Source organism: Podarcis bocagei (assembly GCF_964188305.1).
Source record: "Podarcis bocagei genome assembly, chromosome: 16".
NCBI classification, from domain to species: Eukaryota; Metazoa; Chordata; class Lepidosauria; order Squamata; family Lacertidae; genus Podarcis; species Podarcis bocagei.
The window spans coordinates 9,775,863-9,791,511 of NC_138142.1; the positions used below are offsets into that span (position 1 = coordinate 9,775,863).

At 46.9% G+C, this 15,649-nt stretch overlaps 1 protein-coding gene across 2 annotated transcripts in view; it reads left to right on the top strand.

Moving 5' to 3' along the window:
* Positions 1–15,649, top strand: part of MMP17 (matrix metallopeptidase 17) — a 273,972-nt gene that overhangs the window by 137,692 nt on the left and 120,631 nt on the right. For both annotated transcript variants that reach the window (XR_014002950.1, XM_081174927.1), the window contains exons 4-7: positions 803–1,086; positions 4,110–4,286; positions 5,390–5,489; positions 11,315–11,397. Coding sequence is in view for 1 of the 2 variants with exons in the window: in XM_081174927.1 (XP_081031053.1) it covers positions 803–1,086; positions 4,110–4,286; positions 5,390–5,489; positions 11,315–11,397 (644 nt within the window). In the remaining variant the exon portion in view is untranslated. The remainder of the gene's footprint in view (positions 1–802; positions 1,087–4,109; positions 4,287–5,389; positions 5,490–11,314; positions 11,398–15,649) is intronic.

A 15,649-nucleotide genomic window follows, 5' to 3' on the forward strand; every position in this document is an offset into this window, starting at 1 on the left:
AACTTGGAGGGGGGGGAAAGAGAGAGAATGCACATTATTTTTGTAAACTAAGAAATCTTTAATAAATAGAGTGGTACTTTGGGTTAAGAACTTAATTCGTTCCGGAGGTCCGTTCTTAACCTGAAACTGTTCTTAACCTGAGGTACCACTTTAGCTAATGGGGCTTCCTGCTGCCGCGCGATTTCTGTTCTCATCCTGAAGCAAAGTTCTTAACCCGAGGTCCTATTTCTGGGTTACCGGAGTCTGTAACCTGAAGCGTCTGTAACCCGAGGTACCACTGTACATATGTATATAAAACAAATGTGTCACAGTCATCCAAAAAAGGTGGCTGTATCCAGGGTTGCTTCCATTGAAAATAACAGACAAGACTAACTTGGATCCATTAATTTCAGTAGGTCTACCCTGAGTACCCTGAGTCTAGGACTTTCCGATCAGAAGGTCAGCGGTTCAAATCCCTGCGACGGGGTGAGCTCCCGTTGCTCGGTCCCTGCTCCTGCCAACCTAGCAGTTTGAAAGCATGTCAAAGTGCAAGTAGATAAATAGGTACCGCTCTGGCAGGAAGGTAATTGGCATTTCCGTGCGCTGCTCTGATTCGCCAGAAGCGGCTTAGTCATGCTGGCCACATGACCCAGAAGATGTACGCCGGCTCCCTCGGCCAATAAAGCGAGATGAGCGCCGCAACCCCAGAGTCAGCTACAACTGGACCTAATGGTCAGGGGTCCCCTTACCTTTACCTTACCCTGAGTATAATTTAGTTTGGGGCTGTTCTTTTCTGATCATGGGCTGCCTTTTTCCATTCCAGAGTTCGCACTTTCCCCAAGGAATCTCACCTGGGCCACGACACAGTCCGCGCCCTCATGTACTACGCCCTGAAGGTGTGGAGCGACATCACGCCGCTGAATTTCCACGAAGTGGCTGGCAACAATGCCGACATCCAGATCGACTTCTCCAAAACGGACCACAACGACGGGTACCCCTTCGACGGTCCTGGCGGCACAGTCGCCCACGCTTTCTTCCCGGGAGAACACCACACCGCCGGGGACACTCACTTTGACGACGATGAATATTGGACTTTCCGATCATCAGGTACGTCAGGGTAAGAGAGCTGCGGAAATGTGCGGGAGTGCCCTGTTTGCCTCCATGAGCATCGAGGGAAGAAGGGGGAGGCCAAAGGAGGACGGACCTCTATAGAAAGGGAAAGGCTTCCTTTATACATGTATAAAATGTACAGTTGTACCTCGGGTTAAGTACTTAATTCGTTCCGGAGGTCCGTTCTTAACCTGAAACTGTTCTTAACCTGAAGCACCACTTTTGCTAATGGGGCCTCCTGCTGCAGCCGCGCCGCCGGAGCACGATTTCTGTTCTTATCCTGAAGCAAAGTTCTTAACCTGAAGCACTATTTCTGGGTTAGCGGAGTCTGTAACCTGAAGCGTATGTAACCTGAAGTGTATGTAACCCGAGGTACCACTGTATAAAGTAAGTAACAAATGTTGGAAATGTAAAGAAAAAGAAGGAACTTTTTATCACATATGGTGGGAACGTAAGAAAGTGAAAAGCTTCTGGGAAATTATATATAATGAGATGAAAATGATGTTGAAATATACATTTATTTAAAAAAAGCAGAAGCATTTTTACTTGGCATTGTTGGGGAGGATATTAACAGACAGGTCAGTAAATTGTTTTTATATGCAACAACAGCAGCAAGAGTATTATTGGCACAAAAATGGAAACAAGAAGAATTACCGATGAAAGAAGAGTGGCAAATGAAGTTAATGGACTATGCAGAACTAGATAAGATGACAGGAAGGATTTGAAACCCGCGGGACCAGAGATTCTTAGAGGACTGGAGTAGATACTTGAATTATTTGAAAAGAAATTGTAATAAACAGATTACACTAGTAGGATTGCAAGACGTTTTGTAAGGAGGATTATGCAAAATATTGAAATGAAGACTATGAAAAGAGGTATTAGTTAAGGACAAAAGTAATAGAGAAATGAAGAAATGTAGATTAAGTGACAAAGACTGAAAAATCTTCAGATGCGGTTGATGGAAGTCTAAAACATTGTATAAGAAAATAAATGACTGTTGGAAATGATGTGTGTGTGTATATTTATATACACACACACACACACACACACACACACACACACACGTATATGTATATAAAGAAAAGAAAGAGAAAGGCTTCCAGTGGGTCAACTGCTGTAGCAGCAGGAGCAGATCCAAAGTAAGAGTTGCTGAAGCAGCAGTGGAGCTGTCCAGCCAAGGAGTCGGGCTGGAGATGTTGCACTAGCAGTGTGCTGTTAATTGGCAGCTTGCTGTTGACAATGAGATTGGGTTCTTTGCAAGCCAAGGCCTGTTGGCAAGGACAGAGAGAGAATAAAATGAGAGTGGCAGATACTGTAGATGGTGGAAGGACCCCGAGTGAGAAACAGGTCACTGGCAGTTTCTCCAGGTAAGAGAGAGGAAAAGAAAGCTCCCAGGTGAGAGGTGGGAGAGGGCCTTCTTGGTAGTGGCGCCCGCCCTGTGTAACACCCTCCCATCAGATATCAAAGAAATAAACTACGATCTGACATTTAGAAGACATCTGAAGGCATCCCTGTTTAGGGAAGTTTTTAATGTTTGATCATGTTTTTAATATTCTGTTGGGAGCCGCCCAGAGGGGCTAGGGAAACCCAGCCAAATGGGTGGGGTATAAATAAATTTATTATTATTATTATTATTATTATTATTATTATTATTATTAATAATAATAATAATAATAACTGGGAGGAGGTTGTCATTTTCTGTTTTCGTCCAAAGATTTGGGGCAGATAAAAGAAAGTATTTATTCATGCACCACATGGTCAACCTATGGAAATCAGTCTGCCAGGAGGTGGTGAAGGCTACCTACTTAGATGGCTTGGACATATTCATGGACTTGGGCAAATTCATGGAGGAGAGGGCTATCAATGGCTCCTAGAGAGGATAGCTCTGCTCTGCTCACACAGCTGGAGGCAGCAATGCTTTAAGTACCAGCTGCTGGAAGCCACAGGAGCGTAGCTGTCAACGTTTCCCTTATTCCGAATAGGATTCCTCGCAAGAAAAGGGAAAAGTTGACAGCTCTGCACAGGAGGGGGAGCGTTGCTCTTGTACCAGGATCTTCCTTGCTGGTCTCCCAGGGGCATCTAGTTGGCCGCTGTGAGAATAGGATACTGAACTAGATGGGCCATGAGCCTGATATAGCAAGCTATTCTTTTTTATTAAAAAAATAATAATTCACGTTACAGTGGTACCTCTGGATGTGAACAGGATCCGTTCCGGAGCCCCATTCGCATCCTGAGTAGAACGCAACCCGTGTCTGCACATACATGGGTTGCAATTCGCCGCTTCTGCGCATGCGCGTGACATCATGTTGAGCGTCTGCGCATGCGCGAGCGACAAAACCCGGAAGTAACCCGTTCCATTACTTCCTGGTCGCCACGGAGCGCAACCTGAAAATGCTCAACCTGAAGCATATTTAACCCGAGGTATGACTGTACATGTTAATTGTCAGACACATTCAACATTGTACATAACATGTAATATATTATTTCTACAAATTCCCCACACCTAACCCTATAACCACCTCTCCTTTTATCCAAATACCCATTTGACTTCCTTCACCCATATGCGTTATATCCAACTTGTTACTTTAAAAAAAGCACACAACTCTAATATTGTGTTCAGTTTTGTTCATTAGAATGATCATTCATCTATTAAAAACATAGCTTCTTAACTTAATGGGTTCAATCTATACTTACCCAGAGATTTCTAATAGAATGATTTTGTACAATATATTCTTCAACACATTTCCATTCCTTTCTTAATTTTTCTTTTGATTGCATTCTGATCGACGCTGTCATCTTTTTGCTTTTTTTGTATTCTAGATACCCTGCTGACGATTTTCTCTATATTTTACACTGTTGCGTAAACAAACTCGGAGGGAAGGGAAAGAAGCTCCACTCTATTGTTTAAAATTGCATATGATTTGCAATGTGTGTGCTTGCAAAAGGAAGGGGAGGTCAACCAGTTATACATTTATTTACTTCTTTGTGCATCTGCCTCCCTGCCTCCTTGTTATTTTCAGATACCCATGGGATGGATCTTTTTGCCGTGGCAGTCCACGAGTTTGGCCACGCCATTGGCTTGACCCACATCTCTGCCATAGAGTCGATCATGAGGCCATACTACCAGGGCCCCGTCGGAGATCCCCTGAAGTATGACCTGCCTTACGATGACAAAGTCCGGATATGGCAACTCTATGGTGAGCCCGGGTCTGTTTGTGCACATGTCAAGTTGGTTGGGTGAAGAATTGGTGTTGAGAAACCAGGAGGCATGGCTCCATTTCCCTGCACAACAGAGATGTCAGGCGCTTGGAACTATAGGCTGGCAAGTATCATAGAATTGAAGAGTTGGAAGGGACCACAAGGGCTATCTAGTCCAACCCCCTGCAATGCAGGAATCTTGTGTCCTATGTGGGGCTTGAACTCACAACCCAGAGATTAAGAGTCTCGTGCTCTACTGACTGAGCTATCCCAGTGGCGTAGCGTGGGGGGTGCAGGGGGGGCCGGCCGCACCGGGCACAACATCTGAGGGTTAGGGTTAGGGGGCGCAAATCCACAGGTTAGGGGGCGCAAATCCACGGGTTAGGGGGCGCAAATTACTTGCCTTGCCCCGGGTGCTGACAACCCACGCTACGCCACTGAGCTATCCTCGCTGTAGGTGGAGTAGAGGGAATAGCCTTCAATTATGAATGGCCCAGACTGGAGGAGCATAGCAGATCTAGAAGGTTTATATAGCAGCCGGTGGCATGCCATTGGCTCATTGGCATCACCTGACATAGCCAAGAGGATTCCGCACTGATCTGATATTTATACACCACCCTGTTATTTTCAGGTACCCATATGATAGACCTCTTTGCTGTTGTGGTCCATGAGTTTGCCCACACTATTGGCTCAACCCAACCCTAAACTGCTTGCAATTCCCTGCTCCAGTCACTAGGAGGTGGTACAGAGAGCAGGCCAAATGCAATCAACACCTCACCAATAGGGCTTGCAGCCTGGGCCTCTACGGCATTTGATAGGATCACAAATTTCCTCCAGCCTCTGGGTTATTTTTTCTGTTTTGAGTTTTTGCATTTCGTTCTTTTTGCATTTGAAGGGTACCTGCCCCCAGAAAAAAATCAGCTGGAGAACTAGACTCTCCTCAGAACAGGGTTTCATGCTTTTATGGTGAGGCAGGAGACCTGCCAGCCCATGAAAAACTTGGCTGGGCAGTCTGTCTGCTTGCCTGACTTTTCTCTACTTCTGCCCCAAGATGGATAAGCCACCCCTTGCTGGTCTAATTCATCCTTGTCTTTGCATGCAGGGGTCAGGGAATCTGTGTCCCCAACAGCCAAACCTGAAATATCGAAAACAGAGGACCACCCCATCTTGCCAGACTTACCGGAGAATCGCTCCACTGTTCCGTAAGTTGAGTTCAGGAGTCAACAACCCATCCTCATCTTCTTCGGTGGAAAAGAAGCAAGCGTAGGGCACAGAACTGGAATTCTCCAATCAAACTTTGAGTTTGAAGTACAGGAGCGGGAGTTACAAAATCCGCATTTGCAAACACTGAAATTCTGAATTTGAATCCCCTCCCAGGGATTGAACCTGGGACCATCTGCACGTAGAGCAGATGTGCTACCACTAAGCTACAGCTCTTCCCGGCTATTCAAGTAGGCTCCCTACATGATGAAGAACCCAGCTCTCATCCTCCCCCTTGAATGATAGAAATCATGTGGGTGGGAGGCAAGAGAAGGAGTGAGCAGGATCACTCAGGAGGCATATGAGCATGGTATGGGAGCCCATTTTGCCTAGAAAGTGAGGTAAAGGTAAAGGTAAAGGGACCCCTGACCATTAGGTCCAGTCGTGACCGACTCTGGGGTTGCAGCGCTCATCTCGCTTTATTGGCCGAGGGAGCCAGCGTACAGCTTCTGGGTCATGTGGCCAGCATGACTAAGCCGCTTCTGGAGAACCAGAGCAGCGCACAGAAACGCTGCTTATCTTCCCGCTGGAGCGGTACCTATTTATCTACTTGCACTTTGACATGCTTTCGAACTGCTAGGTTGGCAGGAGCAGGGACCGAGCAACGGGAGCTCACCCCGTCATGGGGATTCGAACCGCCGACCTTCTGATCAGCAAGTCCTAGGCTCTGTGGTTTAACCCACAGCACCACCCACGTCCCACAGAAAGTGAGGTATAAACAAAATAATTACATCTGAACCCACCTCTCTCCAGCTGATGTGGTATCTGAGTGCCTTCTAGACAAGCCTTCCCCAACTTGGTGCCCTCCAAATGTTTCAGATGACAATTCCCACCAGCCCCAGTCAGCATGACCAGTGACTAGAGGTGATGAGAGTTGAAGTCCAAAACATCTGGAGGGCATCAGGTTGGAGACGACTGCACTGGATAGGCATCCTTTGTATTGATGGTCAGTCTCTGTAGGCTCATGAGCTACTTTTATTCTTCATGCAGTGGTCTGAAAAGGATATGGGTACCTATTGCTGAACTTAGGAACATTGAAAGCTGGCTTAATACGAGTCAGACCTTTGGTCTATCTAGCTCAATATTGCCCACACTGACTGGCAGTGGCTCCCCAGAGTTTCAGAAAGAGGGCTCCCCCAGCATGAGTTGGAGATGCTGGGGACTGAACCTGAGACCCAAAGCAGATGCTTTCCCACTGACCTATGGTCCTTCCCCATCCATGCTACTATTTTGCTACTCTTGTTCTAGACTGGACTGCCATCTCCTGGCTCTTCTTTCCTGTGGAAACCAGAGTCCACCCTTTCAATAACTCCAGCAGGGTGGAGAGAAGTTCAGCTCCCTCTCCATGCCCTCAAGTCACCTTGTATCACAGCAGCTTACTCAGCACGACAGGGAAAACTCGTCCGCCATCACTCTCGGGGGAACTCGCCATACATGAAATTTTAATCGGTGCCCTTCCTCACCTGAAATTTGCACGATCTCTCCGCTCGCACAGTTTCACTTGGTGGCTGAAAGGCTGGCACAGTTTAGAGGGGCTCAAATAAATCTAGGGGGAGGTATTGGTGTTTATTTGCAGGGAGGGGGGGTTCAATAAAGGTACAGTGGTACCTTGGGTTACATACACTTCAGGTTATAATACGCTTCAGGTTACAGACTCTGCTAACCCAGAAATAGTGCTTCAGGTTAAGAACTTTGCTTCAGGATGAGAACAGAAATCGTGCTCCGGCGGCATGGCGGCAGCAGGAGGCCCCATTAGCTAAATTGGTCTTCAGGTTAAGAACAGTTTCAGGTTAAGAACAGACCTCCAAAATGAATTAAGTTCTTAAACCGAGGTACCACTGTACTCGGAAACTTGGGAGGAAGTGATCGTGTCTTTCTGGGTTTCACAAGAGGAAAGGGAAAGCTGAGTGTAATCTGACACGCACTCTGGACTTTAAGAAGGCCAATTTCAAAAAGCTTAAGGAGATAGTGAGTGACGTCCCATGGTCAGAAATACTCAAAGACAAAAGAGTCCAAGATGGATGGGAGTTTCTAAATGGAGAAATATTGAAGGCCCTAATGCAGACAGTTCCAACAAGAAAAAAAAGTGGATCTAAGGAAACCTGTGTGAATGAATAAGGAGCTTACAGATGAGCTAAGAAGGGCATGCATAAGAAGTGGAAGGGGAAATCACAAAGGAGGAGTTTACACAAGTAGCCAACGGTTGCAAGGGAAGGTCAGACTAGCTAAAGCTCAGAATGAGCTCAGGCCTGCAAGAGAGGTTAAAAATATTTTTAAGGGTTTATTCGGCTATGTCTGAAGCAAAGAAGACGAACAAGCAAATGGTAAGTCTTCTGTGTGCAGAAGAGTGGTAATGGCGCCCCCTGAGGGGTGTCAGAACTGAATTCCTGTGAGTTCTCCCTGGAAAAAAGCCCTGCACAAGCTGGAAGGTGTGCAGAAGAGGGCAACTGAGATGATCAAGGGTCTGGAAACCAAGCCTTATGAAGAGCGGACGAAGGAGCTGGGTAGCTATCTTCAAATATCTCAAGGGCTTGGAAGAGGGAACAGACTTGTTTTCTCCTGCTGTGGAGGGTAGGACTCGAAGCAGTGGCTTCAAGTTACAAGAAAGAAGATTCTGACTAAATATACAGAAAAGATTTCCAACAGCAAGAGCTGTTTGTCAGTGGAATGGTCTCCCTTGGGATGTTATAATAATAATAATAATAATAAATTTTATTTATATCCCGCCCTCCCCAGCCAAAGCCGGGCTCAGGGCGGCTAACAACAATCAAATAATCAGTCAAATAATCACACAATCTAAAATATTTCATTATAAAAATTAATTAAATCAAATTGATGGCAACCAATTAAGCAGAATTATGTGCAGGTTGCCAGAGGAGGGAGTCAGGCTGCGCCCTGACCAAAGGCCTGGCGGAACAACTCTGTCTTGCAGGCCCTGCGGAAAGATGTCAGGTCCCGCAGGGCCCTAGTCTCTTTTGACAGAGCATTCCACCAGTTTGGAGCTGCAGCCGAGAAGGCCCTGGCTCTAGTTGAGGCCAGCCTAACCTCTCTGAGGCCTGGGACCTTGAGGATGTTATTATTTGCAGACCGTAGGTTTCTCTGTGGGGCATACCAGGAGAGGCGGTCCCGTAGGTACGAGGGTCCCATGTTGTGGGTTTTCTGCCCTTGGAGGTTTTTAAGCAGAGGTTGGATGGCCAACTGTCATGGATGCTTTAGCTGAGATTCCTGCATTGCAGGGGGTTGGACTAGACATCTCTTGGGTCCATTCCAACTCTATGGATTCTATGATTCTTGTGTGTCATGTGGGATTCTCCAAAGATCATAAGAGATAGGGCAATGGAGGCTGGTCTATTGGTGTGAATTGGGTCCTGCCTCAGCAGCCTTAGTTTGCACCCAACCAGTCCCCTAGTACCTGCCTTCTTACTTACACCCAGCCAGAGGAACTGAGTTGTACACAACATTGCAGGGGGCCATAGCTGTCAACTTTCAGATTTGAAAATAAGGGACCAGCAGCCTCACCTGTCCCGGGGACAGTCTATGGGATATATAACAATCCGGGATAGCAGCAGGAAATGGCGCTGGAATAAGGGAATTTTCCACAAAAAAGGGAAGGTTGACAGCTATGCAGGGGGCTGTTGTGCATGTTGTGCTGGGCCCAGGGGTTAACCCGAGCAACGCGGTCCAGGTCCAGTCCCAAATTCAAGGATTCCGTGAGGAGTCAGTCCGACAGGCCCCAGGCAGGAAACCAGGCTAGGTCGGGCGCAGGGTCTCAGGCATGTTCTAGCAAACAGCAATGTTGCTCCCGCAACCTGGGGCAGGGTCCGACACCCTTTTATCTTTGTCGAGGTAACAGCCAGTCCTGATCCCCCAGTGACTCACCTCCTTGTCTCGCCCAAAGGCGAGCACTCCTCCTGCGAGTACTCAGGTCCCTCCTTCTCTCAGATCTTAGTCTCTGCAGCTCAGGAGACGTCAGTGGGTGACTAGACCCAGGGGCCGCCTCAGCCTCCCCTGACCAAACCGGTAGTGGAGCAGCTGTAAGTGATGGCCCAGCTGAAGGCAACGAGGTCATCCCCGCATCTGGAGCCAGGGCAGGCTCAGGCCCCTGACTCGGCCCAGCTGGTGTTTGTTGCAGGGGAACCTGTGCAGACTGGGACTCTTCAGGATCAGGCCCCAGACTTGGTTCAGGTGATGCCTGAGGCAAAGGATCCGGTGCGGACTGAGACTACTCTGCTTCCGAGTCTAAGCCCAAGTCCCAGGCCATCACACATGTGTGACATCACACACACCTGGCACCAGCACGCGGGGCTCCTCAGAGGGTCACGCCACAGTGCTGGACCTTCAGTGGACATGTGACAATACATGGAGGAGGTCGACAGGCGAAAAGGCCAACCTTTGGGAGCTGCCTCCTCCGCCCCCTCAACATTGAGGGAGCCTGGCCCCTTGCCCAGAGATTTCAAGGGGTCTGAAGACACCTCGGTCCCCTGGAGCTGGCCTGTTAGCTTCCTTCTCCTTCATCTCAGTGTTGCCCTTGTAGAACTCAAGGAGGAGAACGCTGACAAAAGTAGAATAAATTGGCTCCATCTGCCATTGGCTCTGGCTCCATCTACTGTTGAGGCTCCCTGCTTTCTGCCTTACCCGTTTTCAGGGGCACCAGCTGCCATTGGGAAGGGAGCTTGGCAAGGACCCTCCATGCAGAGGTAGTCCATCAGCACCACCTCCGAATTTTCAGCTAAAAGAAGAACTCCAAAGTATATTTGATCCAGATAAACTCAAACCTTTTCAAATCCCACTGATTTCAGAATTACATGTGTTGCTAAATCTCTTGCACTGGAACAGATGCGGATCCAAAGGGCGTAAATTAGGTATACGATGTAAAATGTCCAAAGTGGGCCACTCTGGAGCTTCTGGTAGACTAATTAATGCAGCATATCAGAAAAAGCTGAGAGGTGTTTCTCTGGCTCAGATTTGTGGATCTCCAGGACAAAGGATTTTTTATTTTATTTTATTTTATTTTTTCAAAAAAAATTATTCGTTTTATAACACAACTAAACAACACAAACAGAAAAACAAACAATACAAACAAATTCTTGTATTATCCTTATTTTTTCTAAACATTGTTAGATGAGTTTCCCCAAGTCCCCCCATCTGATTTTCATTTTACCTCATCTTTAGCAGTTTACATATATCCTAATTTTTAACCATTTTTTATCACGTTTACTTTTACCATAAAAATATTCACATTTTGTCACTTACAAATAATACTATTTTAAAATACGCTATCTTCTACTTCTAACCCTACAGCCTCTATCCACTTCCAAAGCTATTCTAAGATTTAAATATTAACATTTTTTTTTCAAATATTCTTTAAACTTCTTCCAATCTTCTTCCACCATCTCTTCTCTCTGGTCTCAGAGTCTCCCAGTCAGTTTGGCAAGTTCCATATAGTCCATCATCTTCATCTGCCATTTTTATTTTATTTTTAAATCACAACAACCTGATTTTTTTTAATGAAGATGCCAGGGATTGAATTTCTTAGACCTGTTGCCCTTGGCTTTCTTGCAGTAGCAAGGAGAATGCCCCTTATTCTCAGAGATAATCAAGAAACGAAAACTCATTTTTGAGTGCAATAAAGAAGTGTTCCTCTGGGGGGAGCAAAAGCAACAACTGTGCCCTAGCTATTGACAGCTTTGGGTAGCCCTGCCTGATTGGACAGAACCTATGACATCACGAATGATAAGCAACGCCGTTTTGTTTTGTGTTCCACTAGGCTCAGAAGAGACGTGCCCAACAGATGCAACACACATTTTGACGCAGTGGCTCAGATTCGAGGAGAGGCTTTCTTTTTCAAAGGTGAGCATGTGGCTCTTTTCCTTTAAAAACAACAACAGCACACTGCTGGGGTTTGCTTCCAGGCCACACTAGCTGGGGAAAGATCATAGCTGGTTCAATGCTTGCCATCTCCAGGCAGGTCTGGGAGAGGCCCCTTGTCTCAAACCCTGGAGAGCCACTGCCAGTCAGTGTGGGGGGGGGGGGAAGGGTAAACTAAAGGACCCCTGGACAGTTAAGTTCAGTCAAAAGTGACTATAGGGTTGAGGCGCTCATCTCACTTTCAGGCTGAGGGAGCCGGCATTTGTCCACAGACAGCTTTCTGGGCTGAAGTGAAGGACATGAGGCAGAAGTTGATAATGCAGGTGAGCTGCAAGCAAGCTGCCGGCCAGCTCTGTGGAGGCTCCTTTTATTGACACAATATGCAAACCCAGGCAGATACATTTTGGGCTATGACCGTCACACATCTTCCACTCCCGAGATTGTGGGGTGGTACAAAGCGATTTTGGCACCTGTTTCCACCACATCATTTTCCCCTTGTACAGTGTATGACGAAGGAGACAAAGGTCTCAGAGACAAAGGTCACAGACAGGACACCGCAGACTTGAGACCGCAAAAGGTTAGACAGAGGGCAAGATGTTCAGACAGCTGTGGCTTTATCTGTGAGGGGGAGTGTGTCCCACACCCCAAGGTCATGAGTGCAGACAGCTGAGGCTGCCTGCAGGTGGGGAGTGTGCTCCGTACCCAGCGATCATTCCTACACTGGGCCATGTGGCCAGCATGACAAACCGCTTCTGGTGCCATGGAACACTGTGCCGGAAGCCAGAGTGCATGGAAATGCTGCTTACCTTCCTGCCGCAGTGGTACCTATCTATCTACTTGCACTGGCGTGCTTTCGAACTGCTAGGTTGGCAGGAGCTGGGACAGAGCAACGGGAGCTCACTCCGTCACAGGGATTCGAACCGCTGACCTTCCAATCAGCATGCCCAAGAGGCTCAGTGGTTTAGACCAGTGTTTCCCAACCTTGGGCCGCCAGCTGTTTTTGGACTACAACTCCCATCATCCCTAGCTAGCAAGACCAGTGGTCAGGGATGATGGGAATTGTAGTTCAAAGGCCCAAGGTTTCGAAACACTGGTTTAGACCACAGTGCCACCCGTGTAGACAGCCCTGAGTAGAAGAATCAGTGGTCTGACTTGGTATGCATGTAGGGGCAGGGCTGGTGTGATGATGATGGCAACTTCTAGTGTGTGAGCCCTAAGCAAGGGTCACCTCTCTAGTCTACGCCAGCTGCTGCCACAGATGAGCAAGGCAGAGGCAAGAGCTGCAGCAGCCACAGGAGCCCCATGGCAGTACCAGCAAGCCCTGCCAAGGCCCTGATGCTTGTTCTAGGATGCTGGCACCAGACTGGATGAGGCCCCTTCCGCTCCTTCCCTAAGGCTTCCGTCTCCCCAGCCTGAGACTCTGTTCAAGTCTCTGACACTCCAGCTATGTGTGCCTTAATGATGCAACCCATCTGGCATCACACTCTGCAACAGCTGCTCGCAAGACGTGTCCGGGAGTGAAAAAAGGAAGAGAAGCAGAGAAGCCTGGGTACAGCCTCGCCTTCGGTTGCTCTCCCGCGAGAGCTCTTGCGCATTCAAAATTTGGAGAATCTCCAATGGTTCCTTGGCTAAGATGCTTTCTGACTGCAAAAGCATTCGTTCCAAGCCACCTCTGCTTTCATTGTAGTCTTCTTTCTGATGACGACTATATATGATTATTAGGAGTAATGTTTTTGAATAAAATATTCTATTTTTTAAAAAAAAGAAACAGCCACTACAAAAATTCACCTGTTTATAATTCTACAAACACTATCCAAATGCTAAATGCAAATCACGGAAAGGCAATCAACCTCATTCAATGTAAGACAACCCATTTGTTCTTTGTAACTTATCATGGTTCTTAAAAGAGATTAACTGAGCCAAGTATTTTAGATCTTATATATACTGTATATTAATCTCTTCCTGCCCCAATAACCGACATGGATGCATTGTCTCCAGTGTACTATCATTCTAATAGGATACTAGCAAGCGTCACTTTTCTACTGATTTGCTGACAGCCTGACATAACCCGTATTATATTTGTACATTTCGCCACCTGAACCGCCCCCCATAATAATAATAGTAATAATAATAATAATAATAATGTCATCATTAACAACAACTGTATCATCATATTTAGTATTTATGGTGTGTTCAGAACATTTCACGTTCAGTATTACAATAGTAGCCCTTTGTCTTGGCGCTGACAGGCACGGAATATCCAGAGTGAGGAATATAATCTTCATTGTCAAGTTAGGGAAAGGCATATCCATCAGTCCTATGTCTCCCAACTTCTCCTAGATGTGCAGCCAATGAGGCAGTTGCCGCAACTAAAAGGCCTCACCCCTGACCTTGGCTTGCAACCTGCTTGTAAACTGCCTCTGCTCCTCCCTCTTCACTCCTCTTCTGGTCCTGGGAGACAGTGGGGCAGGAGAGGTGGGGTCAGGAGGAGGAGGAGGAGGAAGTGTGGAAGCCCTTGGCGCAATACCAGCCTGACCTATCTCTCTCTCCTTCTGCACCTCTTCTTCATTCTCCAGTCCTGCACCTTCTCCTGTCTCTGACTCTCATCTCCCAGCTGTAACAGGCTCCTACGGATCACCGATCCCTTCTTCCAAGTCGGTCTCCAACCCCCACTTCTCTGGGTGCCCCACTCCTCAGCATTCAACCACCAGACTTCTCAGTGTCCAGCCAGTTCCTGACATCCTTAGAGCAGCCATGTGAAATGGACAGCAGCACTATTAGCCCCATTTTGCAGATGGAGATGGTGAGGCCCGGAGATTGCTGGCTCCTCCTGGAGGAGGAATAATAAATGCCACCCACGTAAATCTCACTTTGCAAGTGATGAAAGGACAGGCCCATGTCCCGTGCATCTTGCACTCTAGAAATTGACCCAAGGGAGGCAACCAGAGAAAGGGCAAGGATACCCATCAAAAGAGTATAAATATTTTTTAAAAAACTTTACAAAAAAGGGAGAGAATAGTCTTCTTCTGGAGGTTGGCAGCTTTTTAACTAGTCAGCCCCCTGCAGAGCTCCTCCTGCCCTTCTCTATGTAGGAAAGAGCCTGAAACCTGGATTAGGTTATCCAGAAAAGAAACTGGGACCTTCTGCATGCAGACCATATTCTCTCCTCCTAAGCTACACTTCCCCTGTGTTCCTGACAGCATTTATGACAAATTAGCTTTGGAACACTTTGAACTTTGGGTGTTTAATACCTTTTCGGTGGGGGAGGCTAGGGAGGAACGATATGACCCGGCGATATTTCTCCCAGAAATACTGGGAAGCTGCCCTTTTTGTAGCAAAAGCTTCATTAGGGATGCAAAGAACATCTCGATCTAATTGCATGCATTTCCCATAAACATGCAAAGGGCACCCAATTCGAAGGCTGAGGTTTTAATTTTCCTGTCCTTTTTAAAAAGAAAAAAAACCCACCATCTTCAAAGAATTTGTAATTGCTGCTATCCAGACTGCATTCCAATGCATTATTCATGCATCGGCCCGTGTCATATAAAACAAATATGCAAAGTGCTGCATAATTACCAGCTGATGAAATAAATCCTTACAACTGTATTTTTAAAAAGAAAAAAATTGAACCGCCCTGCAGATGTTGAAGAGCTTGGAGAGGGGGTTGTGGTGTGGGCTCCCCCCCCCCCTTTTGCCTTCTGCCCTATTAGGCTAGGATCCAATTTTCTGAAAGACTACGTCACCACCTGTTGGAATTGCAGAAGTCAGGAAGGAGCCAAGCCACCTTGAATACAGACTTGCAAGGGCCGTCTTGAGTTAGCAAAGCATTTCCCCGCCTCCCATGGGATTTTTGCTGCATGTGCATCGAACAGGAGGTTACCCATGAGACTGCTAACAAAACCACAAAGGCTGTTCGGGCTCTGACCACAAGTTCCACAAGCTTCCTTCAACCAGCTGTTGTTCAGAGGGCTGCAAAAATAAAAAATTGTCAAGGGAGAAAAAGAAGTGCCCCTGGGGAAAGAGTTGCATCTCTGGAATGTACTCGGAGTCGAGTGTGGATTTCATGCTCTTTATTCAGCTCATAGTGGTGAGGAGGAATGAAAGTTTCCCCAAAATATCTGCTTTATATACATTATTTATACAATGGGCTGCATGTGATTGGCTAATTCTGGGATTCTTCTGTAGGCCAATCAGGTTGTGGATTCACTTCCACCTGTAGCTGGATTGGGTGGCT